Consider the following 24590-nt stretch of genomic DNA (forward strand, 5'->3'; position numbering starts at 1 on the left):
GTTCATGCCGGACAGACAGGGAGGTTAGCACACGCACTGCCGCTGCCCAACTCCCAGCCCGCGGAGGAGAAGGAGGAGGCGGGAAAGCCCGGTGGCGGCGGCGGCCCGCTCCCGCGCACATGGCTGCACTCCCACCCGTGCGCGCAGGCGCCGGGCGAGCCGGGACTCGCGGGCGCCGAGAGCGGATCATTCCGCCGGTTTCTTTGTGTGGCCCAACTCTAGAAATGGCCCATTTCCTGCCCCTCCGTTAAAAACGAGAATCACACCCTCTCGCCCCCTTCTCCCCTCCGGAGTGGGGTCGGGCGGCGGGTGGGAGGGGGACCCGCTGACGCGGCCCGGGCGGAAGGGCTCGGGCGCGCGGCCGCCGGGGGCCGGTCCGGGAGGGATGCTGGGAGGCGGACTCACTCGCACACGATGTGTCCCTCCGCGCGCACACGGGGGACTTTTCGGTGGGGATTTTGGGCGCCGACCAGACGCGGCATTTTCGGAAAATAGCGCCCTGTGCAGCTGAAGCGCTGTGTGTGTAGCGGGGCCGCGTCAGCTCGGCCGGGTACGGAGCGCCTCGGGTCCCGCACCCCTCCCGCCGCTCCCCCGCCGCCGCCGCTCCCAAAGCTTTTCCAGGTCAGTGCGGGTCTGTGTAGGGCCCTGTTACCACCGGATGTGGAAGTTGATCTCTTCGCTGGTAAAAAATAATTCCACTTCCCCCGGAACCCAGATCATCCCCGCGATTTCCTGTTTATTGCATTAAGGCGCCGGGTTTCCGGGGCTCCTGGCCCCGCTTATTCCGCGGGGGTCGGCGGGGTCGGCCTGGGCGCCCGCTCCGCCCGCGCCGCCGCCGCGCATTGTCCGCTGGGCACCCCGCTTCGGGGAGGGGCGGGCAGACATGGTGGTGGCCGCCGCCCCCTCCTCGGCCCCGGCGCCGCGGCCTCCCCGGCCCGGTCCAGAGCGGCGGCTCCGGCGGGGATGGTGTCGGGCCGGGGCGGCGGGAGCTCTGCGGGCTGCGAGCGGGGTAGAGCGGCAGGCGCGGCGCGGCCCGGCGCGGCCCGGCCTCGGCGCCTACCGCCCGGGAGCCGCGGATCTCTTTGTCTGGGCGGCCTGGCTGCCCCGTCCGGTTCGCTGGAGCGGGAAAAGGGCGGCCGGGTCCGGGCGCGCTGGGCCGCGGAGCCCTCGGGGCCGGGAGGCGCTGGGGCCGCGGCAGAGCGGGCGGTCCTGACAGGGTTAACCCGGGAGCCCTTCCCGCCCCGTCCCGCGTGGGGCTGCCGCGGCGACTGCCTCGGCTTCGGGGACCGGAGCCCTGCGGGGACGAAGCCTGCCGCCCTGGACGCTGGGACCTGCCTGGGGGACTCGGCTGCGGGAGAAGTGGAGAGTTTTGCCGGGTCATGTCTGCCCGGGCGCTGTTAGTGTGCCCTGAAGCGTGCTTCGTGGAAGCTCTCTCCCCGGGTGCCTGGCCTCGGGGTGCAGGGTGAGAACGGAACCCCGAGGAATGATGCAGGCCCGCTGGGCGTGCGTCTCCCCACTTTAAGCTTGTTTGCAGAAACACACAACTTGCTTTAAAGCTGATTGGACTGTGGCAGGCAGACATCTGCTCAGAGGAGGGGCGGAGACCGCCGAGCGGCTGGAGGGGGCTTGGGAGTGTGCAAGTGTTTGTAAGTGCTCTGGACAGCGAGGTGCTGTCTGCGTTCAGGCAAGTTACTTTCGGAAGTACAGTATTTATCTGGAAAATGGCTCGATGCAGTCAGGAAGGGATCCTTGTCGTGTGCCATCAGCAGTAAAGGTGCACTGTAATCTGTTAGGTCGGAGTTAGCGGTCGCACGTTCTTTTTGCGGATAGGTTACTTTATTTCACATATAGGCCCACCCAGTTTGGTTTAAATTTCTCAGGAGCATGTAACCATCAGCCTTGACACTTCCACTTTCAGGCTCAGACTTCGAATGTAAGGAAACTAAAGACTGCTTTATCTGCGTTTCTTAACTTTCTTCTTAAGTATTTAAAATAACAAAAATAAATAAATTCGCTGCATGTTAACAGAAGTGACATGTTGGCCGAAGAGTGACATTGTTTTGCATTTCTACAAGACTTTAAATGACTGGTTGAATGGAAGACAGATTCTTAAATCTACTTCTGCATTCAGTCTATTGTGGTATCACACCATGAAACCTCTGGAACAATCCACTATATACTTTTTTTTAAAACTGAGAAATGTGTCATTTGTAGCTTGTGCTCACCATACAAGTCAAGTCAGGATATTATACCAGAAATTTTTTTTTTTTTTTTACCAGTCACTTTAAAAGTATGGATAAGATGGCTTATTTCTACACTTTTTTCTTAGGCTCTAACTTTTTTCAGTTTGGGAATTAGATGCATAAACAGCATTATGAATAAAGATTGCATAACCTTTGTGATTCTGTATGCAAATGAAATGTGAGTTCCATATTGGATGTGCTTGTGAAAACTTGTATGTAAATGTAATTTTTGAAGCGAGGACACTTCTCAAAGCACTTTAGGAACTCTAGATTTAAAAGGAATCCTGTAGTGAAACCTTTGGTAAACAATACTTTTGTAATGCATATATTTACCCTTCAAGTAAACTCAGAGTTCTGTAACTTAGAGTTTGAGTTCTCTATCTCTGATTCAGTCTGGGTTTTCTATGTTGAGGGGCAATTATAATGTAGATGTGAAAATTTAAGGCCATATGTTGACTTAATGGTTCTGAAATGAAGCTAAATTCATTTCCAGTTGCTTCTGTGAACTCTAGTCAGATTCTGTCTGTAGTTCTACAGTTCCATCAACAGGAAGCATCTGGTCATTCTGTAATTGTTAGAAAATGCCAGGTATATTTTTGATGTTTGCTATTCAAATGAAAATAAATATCAGATTGGATCTTGGTTTGCCCCTGACGCCCTTATCTCTGAGATGTATTTATAATGGGCCACATCTTTCATAGAATGGACTTTTTTTTTCCGCTCTTGAGTACCTTATGAGTTAGAAATGGTAACAGGTAGAACAAACAAGTCATGAGGAATTCAGATTATTACATGCATTCTTGAATCATGACTTCATTTTGAGCATGCATTTTTGGCTGAGCGGTGTCTGACCCTTTGCAAGTAGCTTGAGCATGGAGGAACTCACTGATGGATTCCATCGCTTCTTTCTCTGCAAACAAGCCAAACAAACCTTAGAGTTCAGGGCAACTTAGTTTTCTAATAAGTATCATTTCTTTGGTTCCACAGCTTTCCAACTAGTAATCATGTTTCTATAACACTAAAGTCTCTACAGCTATAATTAGTATTATACTTAAATTTTCTGAAGATGCTTGTTTCATCATGTTCTCTAGAAGGCAAATCTATTAAATCTTAGTAGTACTAGGGCTTGTATTTGCTCACACTGTTGACAACAGTGTTCTGCACGGAGAAGATACATTGGTGTAATCAGCTGTCAGTTCAGTCTTTGGTGGGCTACTACACCTTTATTTGGTCTAAGTATGTCCATGACGTAAGTGTAGAGGCTTAGCATGAAGTTATTTTTTTCTACTGAACATAATAAATCCATATGCAAGGCTATTGATACATTTAGAAATAGAAATCTAAATCTCTTAGCCCTAGTTTTCTTAAAATTTTATTTTATTTTAATTGATTTCAGAGAGGAAGGGCTAGGGAGAAAGAGATAGAAACATCAACCATGAGAGAGAACCATTGAGGCTGCCTGCCTCCTGCATGGCCCCTGCCAGGGATCGTGAGCTTGAAACCCAGGCATGTGCCCTGACTAGGAATTGAATCGGGGACCTCTTGGTGCGTGGGCCAATGTCCAACCACTGAGCCACACGGGCTGGGCTAATTTTATTTTTTGAAGTATATGACATCCTGAAGTTGGTAGAACATCATAGAAAAAGAGCATGATGTTAGTCCTACTTTACTTTGTGCTGGTTGTATTAAAGATGGAACATTATGTCAGCATAAGTGGGACCTTGTATCAGTTTTCAGACTTTATATCACAATAACACGGCAGGCTAATTAAAAACACACAAAAACCTGCCCTGACCAGTTTGCTCAGTGGTTGGAGCATCGGCCTGAGGACTGGGGTTCGATTCTGGTCAAGGGCACATGCCTGGGTTGCAGGCTTGATCCCCAGTGGGGAGTGTGCTGGAGGCAGCCGATCAATGATTCTCTCCCATTATTGATGTTTCTATCTCTCCCTCTTCCTTTCTGAAATCAATAAAAGTATATTAAAACAAATGAACAACACATGCACATGCACACCACACCCGCAGAGGCCCAAGCTTTAGTAGCATAGGATGTGGGCCAGTAAGTGGTAGACACAAGTTTTTTTCAAGTTCCCTAGGTGGTAGACACAAAAACCAGAGGACCTTGATCATGGGGGAAATGAAAAGGAGGAAAGGCTCAACAAGCTTATCTGAGAAATGATAGTTGTCTATAAATATTTGGAGGCCTGTCACACAGACCAGGTTTGATCTGATGAGAAAGAACTAGGATCAATCTGTAGAAGTTAGAAGGAGTCAGATTTCATTATTCTTCCAAGATACATTGTTTTGGGTGGTTGGTTGTTGTCACCAACAGTGTTCAAATTAGGGACTTTAGAGAATTGTGCAGAGTGAACATTTGGGCTCGGTGTCCTTAAGTTTCCTACAAATTTTGAGATTTTATGGAATATATTTAAGTTTGCAGCTACAAAAGTGGAAGAGCAAAAGCTAATCGAGTGAACCAAGCTGGTTAGCTTAACTGGGTCATAGTTTTTATTTTCTTGGATTAAAAAGAAGAGTGTTAAGTGAGAGAGCTATTTGAGGAGGTCTTTAAACCCAGCTTTAATTTGGCAGACTCAAAAGCCTTCTGATATGGAAATTCCCATTTAAGGGAATTTATCTTGATCTAATAAAGATACTATTAAATTGGTAGCTTATGAACATACCAATTGCAGCATTGTTGATAATAAAAGCTGTGTAATAACATTTACCCCCCTTACTCATATAAAGTAGATGACATCCCATTTTTGAGAAGAGAAAATTGAGTGGTAGAGAAATGAGTTTAGCTTGCTTAAGGTATCAGAGTTAGTGGTAGAGCCAGAGCTTGGATCCAAGCCATTTGACTCAAGAGCCAGTGACTTGATCATTATGCTGTAAAGTTGTAAACAACCTAAATATTTCAGTGATTGCTGGGGTATATCCCCACTGTGGGGTACTGCCTCATTGTTAAAATGATGTTAGAAAAATGTAAGACAGGAAAAGATGTCTTGGGTATATGGGAGTGAAAAACCATTTAAAAATTCCATTTTGGATAAGCAACACATTGACATCTGGAGGATATGTGCCACATTGTTCAATGGTTATTTCTGAGTGTAGGTTTACAGGTGATTATTTTCTTTTTTCTTATTCAAATTTTCTAATTTCTATGAATATGTATTGTGTATTACTTGTAATCGAAAAGATTAAGATGTTATATGTCAATTAAAATTAAAGATAGTGACATAAGCTGAGGAGTTTGGATTTTATACTATGCAATTGATGCAAATTAGGAATTCACATAATTGAGAATTTGTAAGTGCTTGAAATGTTTTGTATTTTTTGTTTGTTTTATCCCTTAACATTCTAGAAATAACATATTACTTGAATGGAGAAACATATCACTGACTCCTACCACTCTACTATAATAATCAGTTCTCTGTTTTATGGTTTTTTTCCCCACTTATGTATAATGTTTTAAATATTGTATGCATTCTAGCCAAGTCACTCTCTAGCTATGTGACTTTAGGCAACTTGTTCACTCTGTGCCTCAGTTCCTCTTTTGTAAAATAGGGATAATTATAATACCTTCCTTATGGTAGTTGGGAGGACTAAATGAGTTACTGCATATAAAGTGATCAGAACAGTGTCTGATGTATAGTTGATAACACAGTAAATATTAGCAATTATTGTTATAGGGTCATAGCCCACTAAAATCCTTGGGGTCTAATAGGCTTTGAAATTAAGAATTGTTTCTGCATATAGGCAATGTAATAATGTTATATAACTTTTCAACAGAGCTTCTAAAACACGTTACTATTTCTGCAGGAAAATGTATGAACATTTACACTAAATGGAGTAAATAAAGACTATGAATTGTTTCATGTCAGTTCAGGTCTAGTTTTTACTGCTAAATAAATTATTTTGGGTTTCAGAGCTGTTTTTGGACTTTGGAATTGCAGTTAAGGAACCTGTAGAATATTTACTCAATTTTGAGTCCTATTTTAATATTAAAATATACACATTTTCATGTTATATAACTTTGTAATCCATAATAATTTAGAAGTTAAAAAATTAAAAAGAAGCCCTACCCAGTTTGGCTCAATGGACAGAGCATCGGCCTGCAGACTCAAGGGTCCCAGGTTCGATTCCGGTCAAGGGCATGTACCTTGGTTGCAGGCACATACACAGTAGGGGGTGTGCAGGAGACAGCTGATCGATGTTTCTCTCTCATCGATGTTTCTGTTTCTCTCTCATCGATGTTTCTAACTCTCTATTCTTCTCCCTTCCTCTCTGTAAGAAATCAGTAAAATATATTTTTTAAAAATTAAGTAGAAAATATTCACTTACATTTCCTTTGATTAAAAAATATGCTAAACCCACAGATACTATGATTCTATTGCATAGTGTAGAATCTTTTCTGGAAGAGGCTTGAGAGTTCCTCTAACCCAGTTAGCTTTTTTCTGTCTCATTACACTGGAGGGATAAGGCATTTTTATTTTTACTATGGTGCTTTACTACACCAGCAATTTCTTTAAGGGAGCTGAGTAGAGGCCATCATGGCACCTCACTTTAATATGCCCTCCTATTGTGTAAATGTGGAAACTGAGGTGGATATTTATCCTAAGCCGTAATATTATAGAATTGGACATTGGAATCAGGATACTTGCTGGAAGCCGGTCCATCCTTGCTGCTTGACACAGTCGCTGCAGGGAAGAAACATCTGCACAGCATATGTTTCAAGGGACCTGGCATATATGGCATACTGTTCTTAATATGTTTGCTTCTCTACTTCGAGCTGTGTGTTTTAACCAGGGTCACCTCTCCAAGAAAGGTTGTTTCCCCAGGTAGGGATTTTTCCCTGAAGTTAGGGAGGGAATAAAACCCCTTAACTAAGTGCCAGGCAGGTAGTTAATCACTTTAACTACGAACAATCACGCTTAAGCTAAATAATCTTTACTCCCTGGAATGGAGATAAACGCCCTAACCTTTGGTTTAGAAATTGATAGGATTAAAATCAACTGGTATAAATACAGATGTAACAAGACAAACACAGAACCTGGCTGGAGATCCTGGATAGAACCTGGCTATAGAACCTGGCTAGGCTGCTGATCAACTGAACGCTGTCTCCGTGTCATTCCTTCTTCGCCGACTCTGTCCACACCTTTGGGAACCCCTGGTCCTGCTGGGGTTGGACCCCAACAGATACTTATCTCATGATAAAGTTATTGGATGTGCAGCCCTTCTACTCCTGTACTCCTTTGTGTCTATAGCACTTACCGTATATCCAAACAGGTAAAACTAATTTTACTTTTTTATTAAAGTATAGTTGACATACAATATTATGAGTTTCAGGTGTACAACATAGTTATGCAACATTTGTATACCTTATGTGTTCATGATAAATTTAGTAACCATCTGTCACTGTACAAAGTTATAGTGACATTATTGATTAAATTACATATGCTGTATATTACATTACTGTGACAACTAAGTTTGTATCTCACTTCCCTTCACTTTTTTCACCCATCCCCCAAATCCTCTCCCCTATGCCAATCATCAGTTTATTCTTTATAGCTCTCTTTTGTTTTTTCATACTTTTTTTTAAGATTCCATATAAATGAGATCATATGGCATTTGTCCTTCTCTGTCTGACGTATTTCACTTCGCATAATATCCTGTAGGTCCATGTTATCAATGGCAAGATTTCATTTTTTATGGCTAATATTCCATTGTGTAATACAACATCTTTATCCATTTATTGATCAACAGACACTTAGGTTGCTTCCATATCTTGGCTATTGTGAATGATGCTGTTTTAGTTCATTTGAGACTGGTAGCTTATAAACAACAGAATTTTATTTCTCACAATTCTGGGGCTGTTAGGTCCAAGATGAAGACACCAGCATGGTTGGGTTTTGGTGAAAAGTCTCTTTCAGGTTGCAGACTGAATGGAAGTAGAATCTTTTGTTTTTGTAGGAATCTTGGTGCCACATTTTTCCTCACTGATCATTTTGATCATTATATGCAATGGTTGTTCCTCCCTGCCTTCAAATATGTACAGACTTCTATATTTGGGGAAGAGAAAAATCAACTTTGATTAACTATTGCTACTATTCTTTCCAGCTATCCCTCCCTCCAAGATTAAAAAAGTATAGTAAAGTACATAAACCAGTAACATAGTTGGTTATTATTATATCAAGTATTACAGACTATACATAATTGTATGTGCTACACTTATATACGACTGGCAACACAGTAGGTTTGTTTACATTGGTGTCACCACAGACACGTGAGTAATGTGTTGAACATGACCTTAAGACTGCTATGCCAACACTAGGTGTTAGGAATTTTTCAGCTCCATTATAATCTTATGAGATTACTATGGTATATGTGGTCTGTCAATGATTGAAATGTCATTAGGCAGTGCATGAATGAATGTATTAATTCCCATGTAGGAACATTCTTTCCTTGCCCTTCATGTTAGTGTGCTATCCAGGTTTTCCTTCTCTGACTACTACCTTCAGTTTTTGTTGTTTCATGATCCTTTTACCACTGTAGTTATTCCCCTCAGTAGTTGGTCCCATCCTCCCCTTTCTTTGTCTTCTCTCAGATGGATGTTTTGTTTGTTTATTTATTTATTTAAAATATATTTTATTGACTTTTTTTACAGAGAAGGGAAAGGGATAGAGAGTTAGAAACATCAGTGAGAGAGAAACATCAATCAGCTGCCTCCTGCACACCCCCTACTGGGGATGTGCCCGCCACCAAGGCACATGCCCCTGACTGGAATCGAACCTGGGACCCTTGAGTCCACAGACCAACACTCTATCCACTGAGCCAAACTGGCCAGGGCTCAGATGGATGTTTTATATACTGATGCTTCCTAAATGTGTACTCTCCAGATTTGTATCTCCCAGTGGCTTACTGAATATGTCCATTGGGAGGCTCAAGGAATTTCCATCACTTTTAATTGTTGAGAGAGAGAGAGAGAGAGAAGAGAAAGGGGGATTTTTCTGTTAATTTTATCATCATCATGATTAAATCTTAAAGTTTTCTGTGATACATGTTTCTCCATTATTTCTTATATCCAGCAATCAGAGTACAGTTCTTTACTCTTTACTGGATCTCAGTTTGTCCTGGGATTCTGCATTGCCTATTATTTGCCCTTTCTAACTTTAGTCTCCTTCCTCCAAATCCATCCTGCATATGACTGCCAGATAATTTTCCTAAAACTTTTTTGAACCCATTGCTACTAAACCTAAGCAGTCTGAGGAGAGAACATGTGGTATAGACCTTTGCACTCTCCATTGTGCCAAGTGAAGTGAATTGAACTTGTGTTGAATAAATGTTTGAATGGATCACCATTTGCTCAATATGTTGAATGACTCCCAATTGTCTGCAGGACGAAGTTCAAACTCTACTTTCTGGTTTTCAAACCTTTTTATTATCTTCAATTTCATTTTTTCTTTCTTTCTTTTTTTTTTTTTTTTTTTTTTTTTTTTTTTTTTTTTTTTTTACTCCTAACATTATTATCAAGCTAGTATCTCCTCTGTAATATACCATGTTCAGGCTCAGCTTCCTTTTCCTTTTCCTTGTCTGTCAAAGCCTATTCAGAAATGTTTGCCCTTTGCCAGGCACTGTTCTCATCTCTGGTGTTACAGTAATGAACAAAACAGGAGACAAAGTCTCTGTTTTCTTGGAGCTGACATTGGGGGTGGGAGGAGGAGGAGCACTGTAAACAAATGTCAGGTGTTAATGAGTGCAATGAAGGGAATAACACTGGATAAAGAGATAGAATGGTGGGAGATGGTTGCTATATAAGGTGGTCAGGGAAAGCTTCTGGCTTTGCCTGTCTGGAACGATGTAGTTATCTAAGTGAAGGGCTCTGTAGGCAGAGGAGACAACATGTCCAACCAAGACCCTATGTGGGAACGTGTTTATTAGCTTGTTAGAATAATTACAAAAAAAAAAAAAAATTAGACAAAAAAAAAATACAACTGCAAAAAAAAAAATAATTACAAAGACTTGTGTGGCTACAGCAGAAAAATAAGGGGGAGTGATAGATAAGATTAGAGAGGTAGTATACATTTCAAATGGTTAAGTCTTTAATTGAAGAAAAGTCTTCCTTGACTACATCATTTTGTTTGGTAACTTAAAGCTGCTCTGAATTCATATAGCTTTCAAATATCATCTCTCAATAAGTCCAATACAGCCAGTTTTTCCTCTAGTGATGAAACATAGCACTGTTTTCTCAATTGTGCTCTAGAAGTTAGCCTGAATTTATTTGCTATGTTGTAAAAAAAAATAAATTTTACATATATATATAAAACTTTCCTTCATTACAATGTGAAGTTCACTCTATAAGAAACATTTGAGAATTGAGACCTACTTAAGAAATGGGAGATTCACAATTTAGGTTAATTCTGGGATTTACGTTTATGAAATAGAATGGTAGGTGGCCAACTACTTAATTATTTTTTACTTAAAGTTAATCCTGTATTCTATAGATGATTGGAATACATGATTATAAATATGTTGTAGAAAGCTATTCTGAGAAATTTGACCACAGTTTAAGACTTTGGCAACACTCAAAGAAAATTTAAAAACTAGGAGGAATATTTGCAACATATAAAACAAATATACATAATGTACTCCTACAAAGAAAGTGACATAGAAAAATTATTAAAGAATATGAACAGTTTCAGAAAAGGAAACATAAATGGCCAACAAGCATTTGATAAGATATGCAATCTCATTTGTAATTTGAGAGATACATATTAAAGCAGAAAGATAATTTGTTTTTTACCCTTCATATAGGCAAAACTTTAAAAAGCTTCGTAATACTAACATTGACTGTGTTGTGAGGTAATAGTAAATACTATAAACTGTTGTTTGGAGTACAAATTATATAGCCAATTTGGGGGTGTAAATTGGTGTGAGTAGTTTGGTAGTATCAATTTAAAATGCCATTCCTGCCCTAATTGGTTTGGCTCAGTGGATAGAGCATTGGTCTGCAGACTGAAGGGCCCCAACTTCAGTTTTGGTCAAAGGCACTTACCTTAGTTGCATGCTTGATCCCCGGCCCTAGTTGGGCACATGTGGGAGGCAACCAATTGATGTGTCTCTCACACCTCAATGTTTAAAAAACTGGAAAAATAAACAAAACTGGCTATAAGTAGGAAAATGAGCAAGTAAGTTGCTATATTCATTCTGTGGAATAACGTAACAGTTTAAAAAATGAATAATTACGTAAATGATTTCATGATAAGTTGTAGAGCAGTGTATACAGTATGATAGTATTTATATAAATAAGGAAAATGCCAGATCAGTATTATATTATATGCATGCAAATGCAAAGAATAAGGTCTGGTAAGATAAATACTAAACTTGCCTGACCAGTGTGGCACAGTGCTTGAGTGTCAACCCATGAAACATTGATATTTCTGTCCCTCCTCTCTCTTCCTCTCTCTGAAATCAATAAAAACATATTAAAATAAAAAGATAAAGGTTATTTTAAAAATACTAAACTTATGATAGTAATTAACTCATGGGTGGTGGATAGAAGTTAGGTTTTGGGAGTAGAGATAAGGAAGGATGATCAGAGGAACTTAAGCCTTTTCAGTAATTTTAAACATTTAAAATTAGAATATTATAGTGTATATTAAAAATTGAAAATAATGATCAGTTTGGCAATAGGGTGGATAATGGTTGCGGAACTTCATTAATATAGGCATCAGAACACATTGGTAAAGAGAATGGTGAGAAAAGGACTAATTTAACACATTGTTTGCGGGTAGTTTTTATCGCGCGCTAACAGGTGGCGCGGGCCGTTTTTGCTAATTTTTTGCGCAAATGGCAACGTTCAGTAAAATTACGATAACTTTAGTTTACGTATTTATACGTTATCTGCATTCTACCGCTAGTCTATAAAAAACGTATTAATACGTGTCCCGCGCTCTACTACACTGGTAGAACGTATAAATACGTAAAATGTGTAAACACGTTTCCCACATACAATGTGTTAACAATGAGAGGGCAATTTGGCAATATCTATCAAAATTACAACTGTATTTATCTTTGTCCCAATAATTCTACTTCAGGGAATTTATCTTACAGTAATATGAAATGAAATGATACATCTACAAAGTTATTCATCATAGCATTGTTTATAATAGCAACAGTGACCACCTATCCTATATAATAAAAGGGTAATATGCAAATCGGCTGAACAGCGGAATGACTGGTCACTATGACGTGCACTGACCACCAGGGGGCAGACACTCACCGCAGGAGCTGCCCCCTGGTGGTCAGTGCGCTCCCACAGGGGGAGCGCTGCTCAACCACAAGCTGGGCTGATGGCTGGCAAACGCAGCGGTGGTGGTGGGAGCCTCTCCTGCCTCCATGGCAGCGCTAAGCTGCAGTCGGACATCCCTGAGGGCTCCCAGACTGCTAAAGGGCTCAGGCCAGCCTAAGGGGGACTCCCCCCCTCACCCCCCAGTGCATGAATGTTGTGCATAATAATAAAATTAGGCTTATGTACACAGTGGCATACTAAGCAGCTGTACAAAAAAAAAAATGAGGAAGCTCTCTATGAACTAATAGGAAAAAAGATCTTCAGGATGTTTTAAATAAAAGCAAGTACAGGCAAGTATATAGTAATGCTGTCTTGGTAATTATAGCAATACTGGAAGGATATCCATGACATTAGTGAAGGTGGTTACTTATTGTGCCTGGGAGGAGGATGGGAATGGTGTAAGTGCTTTCATTGAGACTTTTCAATGTATGCATTTCTGTGTTTGGATTTTTGAGTTATACTAAAGCATTGCCTATTGAAAAAAGAAATTAAGAGAAAAAGAGATGTGAAGTAGACCCTAAAGGACTTGATGACCTACTAACTGTGTGGAAAGATGTGAGGGAGAAGGAGTTGAGGATAGCTACTAGGTTTTTGATTTGTGAGGTAGAGAGTTTGGTAGCATCCTCAAGGAGTACAGGAGGAAGATTAGGTTTTGGCATGTGCGTGGGAAGTTCTGTATGTGCTAATTGAAAAATTCTTACTCCTTTTCAGTTTAGAGCGTGTGTGTATATAATTTATGTGCTTTAGGTATGGAAGTTGACCTTATATTACACATGAATATTAAATAGCCATCGATAAATATTTTTTAAAGATCATTTTTATTGATTTTTAGAGAGAAAAGAGAGAGGGAGGGAGGGAGGCAGGGAGGGAGGGAGGCAGGGAGAGAGAGGAAGGAAGGAAGAAAGGGAAGGAAGGAAGGAAGGAAGGAAGAAAGAAAGAAAAAAAGAAAGAAAGAAAGAAAGAAAAAGAAAAAAAGAAAAAAAGAAAAAAGAGAGAAGGGAGGGAGGGAGGGACGGACGGACGGACGGACGGACATTGACCATCGACCATCATTTGCTGCCTCCTGCACGCCCCCTACTTGGGATCAGGCCCAAAACCCTGGGCATGCGGTCTGGCCGGGAATTGAACCAGCAACCTTTCAGCGCACAGGATGATGCCCAACCAACTGAACCACACTGGCCAGGGCAATAAGTATATCTTATCCTTAGATTACAGACATTGGTATTCTAGGTTTTATAGAGAACAGCTTTGAAATGATGTCATAACTTTACTCAAATAGGGACATTGGTAGGCACACATTAAATGTAGTTAGAGAACTAGATTAAGCATTTGTATATCTGATAAATACATAGCTAATGTGGAAAATAGGAACTTGATTTATCAGCATGATTCTAATTTAATTACATCTTCTGGTACCTGAAATTTGAAGAAATAAAAAAAGCTTTGAATGAAGAAGTAATCTTTAGGGTAGATGAGATTATGTTGTAATTTTTAAAGCAGTATTAAAACTAGTTTAGGGAAGATTATAGTAGAGGACAAAAGTATACATATACATACTTTTAATCCTCACCTGGGGATATGTTAGAGAGAGAGGAAGGGAGAGAGAGAAACATCGATATGAAAGAGAAACAGATCAGTTGCCTCCCACACGCACCCTGACCAGGGATCGAACCGTAACCTAGTTATGTGCCTTGATTGGGAATTGAACTCGCAACCCTTTGGTATACAGAATGATCCTTCAACCAACTGAGTCACCCATCCAGGGCCCAAAGTATATTTTATAGTGCATTTGGGAGTAACTATATAAGGGAGGTTTATCCTAATGGAGGAAAAGAGTCACAACATTGTGGGTGCTGCCTAAAAGAAGCTCTTGTAATATAATTTGGGGTTTAAAATTTATTTGAATGAGTTATTTCAGAATCTGATTTCTGCGGTCTTAATTTCTCTCATACAACTTTTACCTGATTATATTCGGCTAGACTCAAAAAAGTAAAAGGATAACACAAGTAAAGCATATACATGTCAGGACTTGCAAATGAATTTAGTAGTTCTTTTCTGAGTTTATGTTAATAAGGATTTGGGTGTTGACTAGCAATAAAAAAAGAGCTGTTAAGTAATTCTCACTTGAGATTTAACATTTTAACCATTTTATATCTGAAGAGGAGATGTTTTACTGAAAATAGTTTTACTAATGCTAATTATTTATTAAAATTACAAATAATGTTATATATAGAATCCTATAACAATTAGAGATGATCTTGTTTAAGTGAGGATGAAACTGTTATGTCACCTTCAACCTGTGCTTACTTCTTTTCCCACTGCCTTTCGTAGTATGGCCTTCCTCTGGAGCTTTGGGAAACACAACTTGAGAAATGCTGAATTGGGTTGGGCTACAGTTGGGCTTGGATGCATTCTATAGAATACAGGATTAACTTTAAGTAAAAAATAATTAAGTAGTTGGCCACCTACCATTCTATTTCATAAACGTAAGTCCCAGAATTAGCCTAAATTGTGAATCTCCCATTTCTTAAGTAGGTCTCAATTCTCAAATGTTTCTTATAGAGTGAACTTCACATTGTAATGAAGGAAAGTTATATATATATATATATATATATATATATATATATATATGTAAAATTTATTTATTTTTTACAACATAGCCAATAAATTCAGGCCAACTTCTAGAGCACAATTGAGAAAACAGTGCTATGTTTCATCACTAGAGGAAAAACTGGCTGTATTGAAACAACATCCTATATAATAAAAGCCTAATATGCTAAGTGTCTAGTCATCCAGTCGGCCATTCAACCAATCAAAGCGTAATCCTATATAATAAAGAGGGAATATGCTAATTAACCATCACATCCTCACAAGATGGTGGTGCTCACAGCCAATAGAGAGGGAATGTGCTAATTGACTGCCATGCCCTCAAAGATGGTGCCCACAGCTGCAAGATGGCAGTGCTCAGTCCATTCAGCCCCGCTGGGGCAGCAGGCTCATGGCATGGCCAGGCCTGCCCAAGGTGGGTCCAGCCGCTCCGCGTGCCTGCCTCTGAAGTCCCCCAGTCCCTTCAGCCCTCCAGCCGCACAGGGCTGGCCTTCGACGCAGGCAAGCCTTGGATGTCAGCTATCCAGCTGCCCAGGGCTGCCCGAGGCTCAGGTAACCAGGGCTGGCTGAGGCTTGTGCTGCTGGCAGTGGCAGCAGCAGAGGTGTGATGGGGTCATTGCCTTCCCCTGATCGCTGGGTCGCCTCCCACCCCTGAGGGCTCTGGACTGTGCTGGGCTGAGGGACTCCCCTCCAGTGCATTGATTTTCATGCACCGGGCCTCTAGTATGCTAATGATATGCTAAGGCCACTCAACTGCTCACTATGATGTACACTGACCACCAGGAGGCAGACATTTGAGCAGTCACTATGACGTGCACTGACCACTGGGGGGCAGACGCTCTGACTGGTAGGTTAGCTTGCTGCTGGGGTCGAGCCGATCAGGACTGAGCAAGATGGGCCAGACATGCCCTGGAGCCCTCCTGTGATCCCTCCCCGGCTGGCCAACCTCCCGCATCCCTCCCCGGCCCTGATCATGTACTGGTGGGGTCCCTTGGCCTGGCCTGCACCCTCTCATAATCTGGGACTCCTCAGGGGATGTCAGAGAGCCAGTTTTGGCCTGATCCCGTAGGCCAGGCTGAGGGACCCCACTGGTGCACGAATTTTTGCACCGGGCTTCTAGTATAACAATAAAAAGAAATGGAGATGACTGTTATAGATCTGTTCTTTACCCTAAAAATTGGTGATTAAGCATTTACGCCCTGGCTGGTAGCTCAGTTGATTATAGCATCATCCAGATGTGCCAAGGTTGTGGGTTCAGAACCCTAGTCAAGGCACATATAAGAATCAACCAATGGCCCCAGCTGGTGTGGCTCAGTGCATAGAGTGTCAGCCTGCAGACAAAAGAGTCCCGGGTTTGATTTTGGTCAAGGGCACATGCCTGGGTTGCAGGCTCGATTCCCAGTAGGGGGGATATAGGAGACAGCCAAACAATGATTCTCATCATTGATGTTTCTATCTCTCCCTCTCCCTTCCTCTCTGAAATCAATAAAAACAAATCCTATATAATAAAAGCCTAGGTGGCATCACGCCCTTGCACAATGTCATCACAAGATGGCTTCCCTCACGTTGTCACAAGATGGCTACCACAAGATGGCTGGCAGGGGAGGGCAGTGGGCGATCAGGTCAACAGGGGAGTAGTTAGGTGTCAATCAGGCTGGCAGGAGAGTGGTTAGGGACAATTAGGCAGGCAGGCAGGTGAGTGGTTAGGAGTCAGCAGTCCCGGACCAAGGGGTCCCAGATTGGAGAGGGTGCAGGCCAGCCTGAGGGACACCCCCCAGCCCCCCACCACCCCCATACATGAATTTTATGCACTGGCTCTCTAGTGTGTGTGTGTGTGTGTGTGTGTGTGTGTGTGTGTGTATGTGTATATATATATATATATCTCAACCAATGAACACATAAATAAATGGGACAGCATATTTGTCTGTCTCCTTCCTTCCCTCCTCCTTCCCTCTCTTCCCTCTCCTTCCTTTCTTTCTTCCTTCCTTCCTTCCTTCCTTCCTTCCTTCCTTCCTTCCTTCCTTCCTCCTTTCGTTCCTCCCTTCTTTCCCTCCCTCCCTCCCTCTCTCTCTTTCCTCTCTCCCACTCTCCCTCTCATTTTCTCTTTAAAGTCAATAAAGAAATAAAAATTTTTAAAAAGCACTTGAAGTCCTGCTTTAGTAGAAACTTATTACAGTCAATGAGGAATGCCAGATAATAAATATAGAAGGAATCATAGAATTAGAAAGTCACAATTTATTACAACCTGTTAAAAATTAGTTGATTTGGGCCAGGACCATTAATGGATGCTAAAACTGTTAGGCAAAAGATTTATTGGGAATTGGATATTCACATGGTGCCACAGTAACAACTCCAGAGTACTAGTTGGTCTCAAAGTAAAACAATATACCTTTATGGTGGAAGAATCAGGCTATACCAACCTAATTATTAATCTTAATACCACTAAAAAGGAACCAAAAAATTTGCTTCCTGATGTGATTCAGTATCAAATATATAGCATCAACTATGAAATATTTTTCTCCAAAATTTAAAATCTAAATTTAGTCAAGTTTAGGCTAACTTTCAGTTTATAAGAATAGGAGAGATGAAAGAAATTAAGTATGACCCTGAAGCAATCAGAAAAATCTAGATGACATACCAGTGAACTGGTCATTTAATGTCATGGGAAAGAAAAACAAGGTGAGGTTGATGCGGGAGAAGGAAAATTGTCCTAGAATAAAATCGATTTAGGGCTATAACAACCAAATGCCATGTGCCATATACTGTAAAGTATATATATATTTTTTAAATATATTTTATTGATTTTTTACAGAGAGGAAGGGAGAGGGATAGAGAGTTAGAAATATCGATCAGCTGCCTCCTGCACACTCCACATTGGGGATGTGACCACAACCAAGTTATATGCTCTTGACCGGAATCGAACCTGGGACCCTTGAGTCCGCAGGCCGACGCTCTATCCTCTGAGCCAAACAGGTTAGGGCGTAAAGTATATGTTTTAGAAAGGAGTAGGATGAAGCAAGATGGCCTACTTTTTTTTTAAGATTAGTAGAATTTATGGGTATCTTTATTCCAAATGAATTTGTGAAGTCTGAGGACAAAGGCCATACATACCCTCCTATAGTTTTTAGAAGGAATGTCTATCCAGTGTCATAATGGGTAATTCATCAGATGCAGTTTTTCTAAAAGAATGCCCTAAAAAATAAATAAATAAAAGAATGCCCTATATCTTATTTTAAAATGTTGCAACCCTTTGTTCTAGCTAGCCGATTTGGCTCAGTGGTTGGAGCATCGGCCTGTGGACTGTAGGGTTATGGGTTCGATTCCAGTCAAGGGCATGTATCTCGGTTGCACTCTCGATTTCCAGCCTGGAATGCGTGAAGGAGGCAACTGGTCGATGTGTTTCTATCCCATCGACATTTCTCTCTCTCTCTGTCTCTTCCCTTCCCTTTCACTCTCTCTGAAAATCAATGGGAAAAAATATCGTCCGGTGAGGATTAACAACAACAAAAAAAGTTGCAACTTTTTGCAAATTCTAAAGTTGCTGCCTTCAAGAAGTTCTGTCCAATAGAAATATAATACAAGCCACATATTTAATTTAAACTTTTTTAGTAGTCACATTATAAAAGCCTGAAGGAAACAGATGAAATTAATATTGATAATATATTTTATTTAACTCCATATATCAAAATTACTACCATTTCAACATGTAATCAATATAAAAGCTATTAATAAGCTATTTTACATTCTTTTTGGTACCAGGTCTTCAAAATTGGGTGCATTATACTTATACACACCTCAATTTGGACTAGCCACATTTCAACAGCAGCGTCTTTTGGCTAGTGGCTACTGTATTGGACAACTCAGTTCTAGAACATACTAATTTGAAATATTTGAACTCAGTTTGGTATCTTTATTCTCTAGAGATATATATTGAAGTATTTACAGATAAAATATCTCTGATATTTGCTTCAAAATAATACGTGTACATGTGAAATGGGTTGGCCATGAATTGATGATTTTGAAGCTAGGTGGTGGCTAAGTGGCAATTCATTATACTATTGTTTCTATTGGGAATTTGTTCAGAAATTTTCATAATAAAAAGTAAAAAATAAAACCCACAGTATTCCATTATCATCTATGTTAATTTGTTTATTGGTCCTAACCGGTTTGGCTCAGTGGACAGAGCGTCGGCCTGCGGACTCAAGGGTCCCAGGTTCGATTGTGGTCAAGGCCATGTACCTTGGTTGCGGGCACATCACAGTGGGGAGTGTGCCAGAGGCAGCTGATTGATGTTTCTAACTCTCTGTCCCTCTTCCTTCCTCTCTGTAAAAAATCAATAAAATATATTTTAAAAAATTTTGTTTATTGTTTACACTAGGGCATTTTAATTTTGCCCATTTTATAACATTATATTTATGCTTCAAATAGTTTCCTTATGATAGATTATATGAGTGACATTACTAGTACTAGGTCAAAGAACATGAACATCTTAAAGGATGTTGGTTCATAAATATTGCTAAATTGCCTGATGAAGAACTTTAGAAGAATTTTATTGAAGTGATATTTTATTCTAAAAATTTTAATGAGACAATTGAGGTTTATTACATTTTCTAAGTGTTTTTACTCATATTCATTTTTAAGAGTGCTAGTAGCAATTTACATGGATCTAGTTAGTATTTTACAGTTTTACAGTGTTTTCATGTCCAGTAGATGCTATAAACTCACAAAAGCTCTATGAGCTATGAATTACAGAAATTCAAAGCAAAATAGACTTTAAGCTTTAAAAATTTAATTTTGTGTAATTCCTTTAACCACTAGATGGCCTTCTTAGCATGTACTTTGAGCAAATGTAGATTTCATTTTTAGACTTTTGTTTTTGTTTTAGAGAGAAACATTGATTGGCTGTTCCACTTATTTATATATTCATTGGTTGATTCTTGCATGTGCCCTGACTGGGGATGGAACCGGCAACCTCCTGGTGCAAGGATGACACCCAACCAAATGAGCCAGGGCTTGTATATTTTTTAGAAATTGATTTTTTAATCTTACTAGATCTATGGCTGCCTTTTTATAATAAATATCTTATATTGCCCCTTTGCTAACTGGAAATGGAAATCATAGTTAATATTACCTATCTGCATAATTAAAGAATCATTATAATACTCTAATTTTAATATACAAGAGAAATAGAAGGAAAGCAACTTATAATAAAATGTGTATTTCAGTATGTAAATATTCAAGTGCACCACACTAGATGGCACAAGAGGTAGTCAAATGGTTGCCACCTACACATAGAATCATTGTGAATGTGACAGCTGTGTAAGCATAATTGATACAGTGTTATTTATAGTGGTGATTCACATACCCAAGTGGCATTGAGATTGGTGACATGATTTTCCAAAATGGTGAACAACTCTTAGTAAAGTCCTGAACAAACAAATCGATTTATAGTATGGTTGCATTTTGGGAAATTTGGGATACATTAATAACTGTGGAAAATACATTTTTTTAATATACTGAATTCTAGCCTTAGATATATGTATTCAGTAGAATGTTTGAAATTCATCCAGGACCTGTGGCAATTCTCCATAGTGGATTGTTCCCTGTATTGCTGCTCCTCTAGTATCCCTGGCACTTGACCATTAAATACTAGTAGACCTTCAATCCCCAGAATGCCTCCATATATAGTGTCCTCTAGGGGTCATTGTTGCTCCCATTGAGAACCACTGATTTAAAAGTTTTTAGCTATATTAATCTGCTACACAGTTGTATTGCTCATGGAACCATGGTAACTTAAGTATCTTAGGTCCTTAAGTATGATGTTTTGAATAATTAAGATAATTGAAAAATTATGGGAGAAGTTGATTTGTTCAAATGCATCGTTTTCCAATTCTTGTAAGAAGATCAATAAGTTTGCTATTTTAAGTTCTCAATATCCTGCATTTTCGTTATTTTCCCCCCATTCTTCCTGTTTAGTAAGTCAGTAGTATATAATTTTCTTTAATGCCAGCATTTCCTTATTTAACAGCCACACAATATAATTTGTCCCTAAAAATCCACTTTTTAAATTAGGAAGATAATATAGTAACATTGAAGAAGCTTTGTGAACTGGAGGCAAATTTTCTATAATCACACAACTTTAAAAAAATAATTTTCAGCATTTTGTTCTCTTTGTGCATATTTTGCCATTCAAAAATTCATTTTGTATTTTATCTTTTCATTTAACATGACATAACTTTTTAATGTTATTTTATAACTTCAAAGCTATTATTTTATTTATTTATATATTTTTAATATATTTTATTGATTTTTTTACAGAGAAGAAGGGAGAGGGATAGAGAGTTAGAAACATTGATGAGAGAAACCATCGATCAGCTGCCTCTTGCACACCCCCTACTGGGGATGTGCCTGCAACCAAGGTACATGCCCTTGACCGGAATCGAGCCTGGGACCCTTGAGTCCGCAGGCCGACGCTCTATCCACTAAGCCAAACCGGTTAGGGCCAAAACTATTATTTTAAATTACTGCATATTATTCTTCTAGATTTCACAATTTAACCATTTTCCAGCCTTTAGATTGTTCATATTCTAAAAATGATTATATGTAGGTACATATACGTACATGTTATATAATCTTTCTTGATAGATCTGTTTCAATATATTTTTATTTATTCTTCTGAGTAGATCTCAAAAGTGGGGTCATTTATTGGTTCAGTAGTCTGGGACATTTTTGTAACTTTGGAGATTTTATATTCATCTATGTTTTGTTTAGATGTCCCTGGTAGATTTGGGAAAGAAGCTTTTAGAAGCGGCACGAGCAGGTCAAGATGATGAAGTTCGTATTTTGATGGCAAATGGAGCTCCTTTTACTACAGACTGGGTAAAGAATGATTCTAATGTATTTTTCTTCTCATTTTTGAGTTTTTTTCAGATAAAAAGTAGTATTATGTTTATAAGTGGTAAAAATTTTGCAAATTTGCTTGCAACTTTAGAATTATAGCTGTCTTTTAAAGGGAATGGTTTGTATTATTTTTTGATATTTGATAACCCTACCAAGTATTCTGCTCACAAAAGGGTTCTTCTTTTAGACTATGAAGTTTAATAAGATAGCATGAATATAAAATATAACTGGTTGTGATTTAATTTAAAGGTCTTATAAATAGCACAAGTACAATTTCTAATTCAGAAAATAACAGGTAAAGATTGAGGTTAATGTTATAATGGTTTCTAAAAAGGAAAAAAAATGTTTGCATTTTAATTAATACTTGTAAAACTATTGCAAACATGACCAAAGAGGAAGAGTGGAATGGGAAGTTCTTAGTAAGTATAGAAGGCAATTGTGAGGAAGACAAAAACCATAATTCTATTTAATTCTGGGGTGCAACCAAAAGGGTTGCATTTGGGAGTTTGGGGGGTTAGGAATCTAGATTACCCCTTCCACTGGTAACAACTAAAAATTCCAGATTTTTAATTTGGTTGTTTTTGGCTTGCTTGTCCTGTGTTCTTTTTTATTTTTCATTAAAAACAAAACAAAACAATTTTTAACATGGAAAATTTCAAACATATATCAACCCCTTCATAGCCTTTACTCAACCTCAAAAATTATCAAATCATGATGAATTTTGTTTCCTCTATAACCCCATTACTTTTTTTGTTATGTATTATTTTAAAGAAAATTCCAGGAACCATCTCACCCATACATATTTTAACATCTGTCTTTAAAGATAAAGATATTTTGATTAAGTATTTCAAAAAATCTTAAGTGCACTCATGAGTTAGAGGGAAAATAGAGATTATCAACCTGAAGAACTAAGTGAAAGGCAGGACCCAGAGAAATTTTACCCAAGAACATTTGCTGAACTAAGTAAATTTGCCTGTTGGTTTTCCCACCTCACTGGCATGGATTACTGAAGGCAAAGATCTGAGACTGCTCACAGAGAGAAGTCTCCTAGAAAAGTCTCCCCAAAACTCTGGAACCCCAAAGAGATGTACCTTCAATACAAGGATAAGTCAGAAGTACCATTTCCTCCTCCTACCTGCTTCTGCCCCTGGCCCTGTTATTAGGGTACTGCAAAGTAAAGGAACTGACTTGAACCAAGACATCAAATGGAGAGAGGAAAAGATTTGGAGTCACAAGCCATTACTTGCACACATTTATGTCCTGTACATTCTATAAAACCATAAACTGAAAAATGAATGTAAAGTGATCTTTAGACTAGATCCTAGGTTCCTGGGAGAAACAAATGAATATCTTTTCTGAGGGAACCTACCTTCATTCTAGGCTTTATATCCACAAATGAAATTCCAAGAAAAATGAACAGTCAAAAATAACAGACAAAAAACAAAACAAAACAAAAAAATAACAGACAAGGAAACAAGATATTTTGAACAATAACCTACTGAAACAACTGACAACAGAAGACTTATAAGAACTTCAGATAATTTTTTAGTATAAGCAGATTGAGAATAGCTGAAAGAAAATTAGTAAACGGAAATATATGAAAAAAATCATCCAGAATGCAATGCAGAAATTGATACAAAATGTAAAAAGCTGTCAGGAATCATGAAGGCTAGTGTGAGAAAGTCTAAGATATATGTAGCCATAAACCCACCAGGAGAGTGAGAATAGGGATGAAGTAATTTTAAAACATGATATCTGAGATTTTTTCCAGGACTGATGAAAGATGGCAGCTCACAGATTGAAGTGGCTCATCAAATCTCCAGCAGGATCAATAAAAAAATCCACATATAGACACATCATAGTGATACCACAGTACATCAAGACAAAAGGATCTTAAGAAGGATTGGTGTCTATAAAACATGGGATTACCAGGGCAGTAGTAAAAAGACAAGACAAAGAAGTATGGGCAGATGATTTGATATGCTACTATACTAAAGAGAAAGTTTGAATGACCAATAAATATGAAGAGATGCTCAGCTACATTACTAATTGGGTAAATGCAAAGTAAAATCATGAAATATCATTGTATATCAACCAGCTTAGCCAGAAAAAAAAGTCTAGCAGTATCAAGCAGTGGTGAGTAGATGTGTGGAGCAGTTTGGCAGTACCTAGTAAATTCAAACATGTGCATACTTGTGATGTTGAACTTCTGAAAACATTCCCAAGAGAAACTCTTGTTTATGAACTTGAGACATGTATAAGGCTATTTTTAGCAGCAGCATACTTCTTAGTAACAAAACTGGAAACCCAAATGTTCATCAGTAGATTAGCTAGATTAATTGTGGCTTATCCATTCAGTAGACTATTACAGAGCAGAGAAAATAAGCGAACTACACTTAAATTCACCAGCGTGGGTGAATCTTATAAACATACTGGTAAGCAAAAGAAGGTAAGTCACTGAGCATTACATGATTCTATTTAAACAAAGTTTAA

The 24590-nt window shown here is 39.4% G+C and overlaps 1 protein-coding gene across 1 annotated transcript in view; it reads left to right on the plus strand.

The window, feature by feature from the left end:
• Positions 1-416: 416 nt before the first annotated feature.
• Positions 417-24590, plus strand: part of GABPB1 (GA binding protein transcription factor subunit beta 1) — a 52707-nt gene continuing 28533 nt past the window's right edge. The window contains exons 1-2 of the mRNA XM_081082771.1: positions 417-621; positions 21969-22076. Of these exons, the coding sequence (XP_080938897.1) occupies positions 21969-22076 (108 nt within the window). The 5' untranslated portion in view covers positions 417-621. The remainder of the gene's footprint in view (positions 622-21968; positions 22077-24590) is intronic.

This window comes from Myotis nattereri (genome assembly GCF_964212035.1).
Source record: "Myotis nattereri genome assembly, chromosome: 1".
Classification (NCBI taxonomy): Eukaryota; Metazoa; Chordata; class Mammalia; order Chiroptera; family Vespertilionidae; genus Myotis; species Myotis nattereri.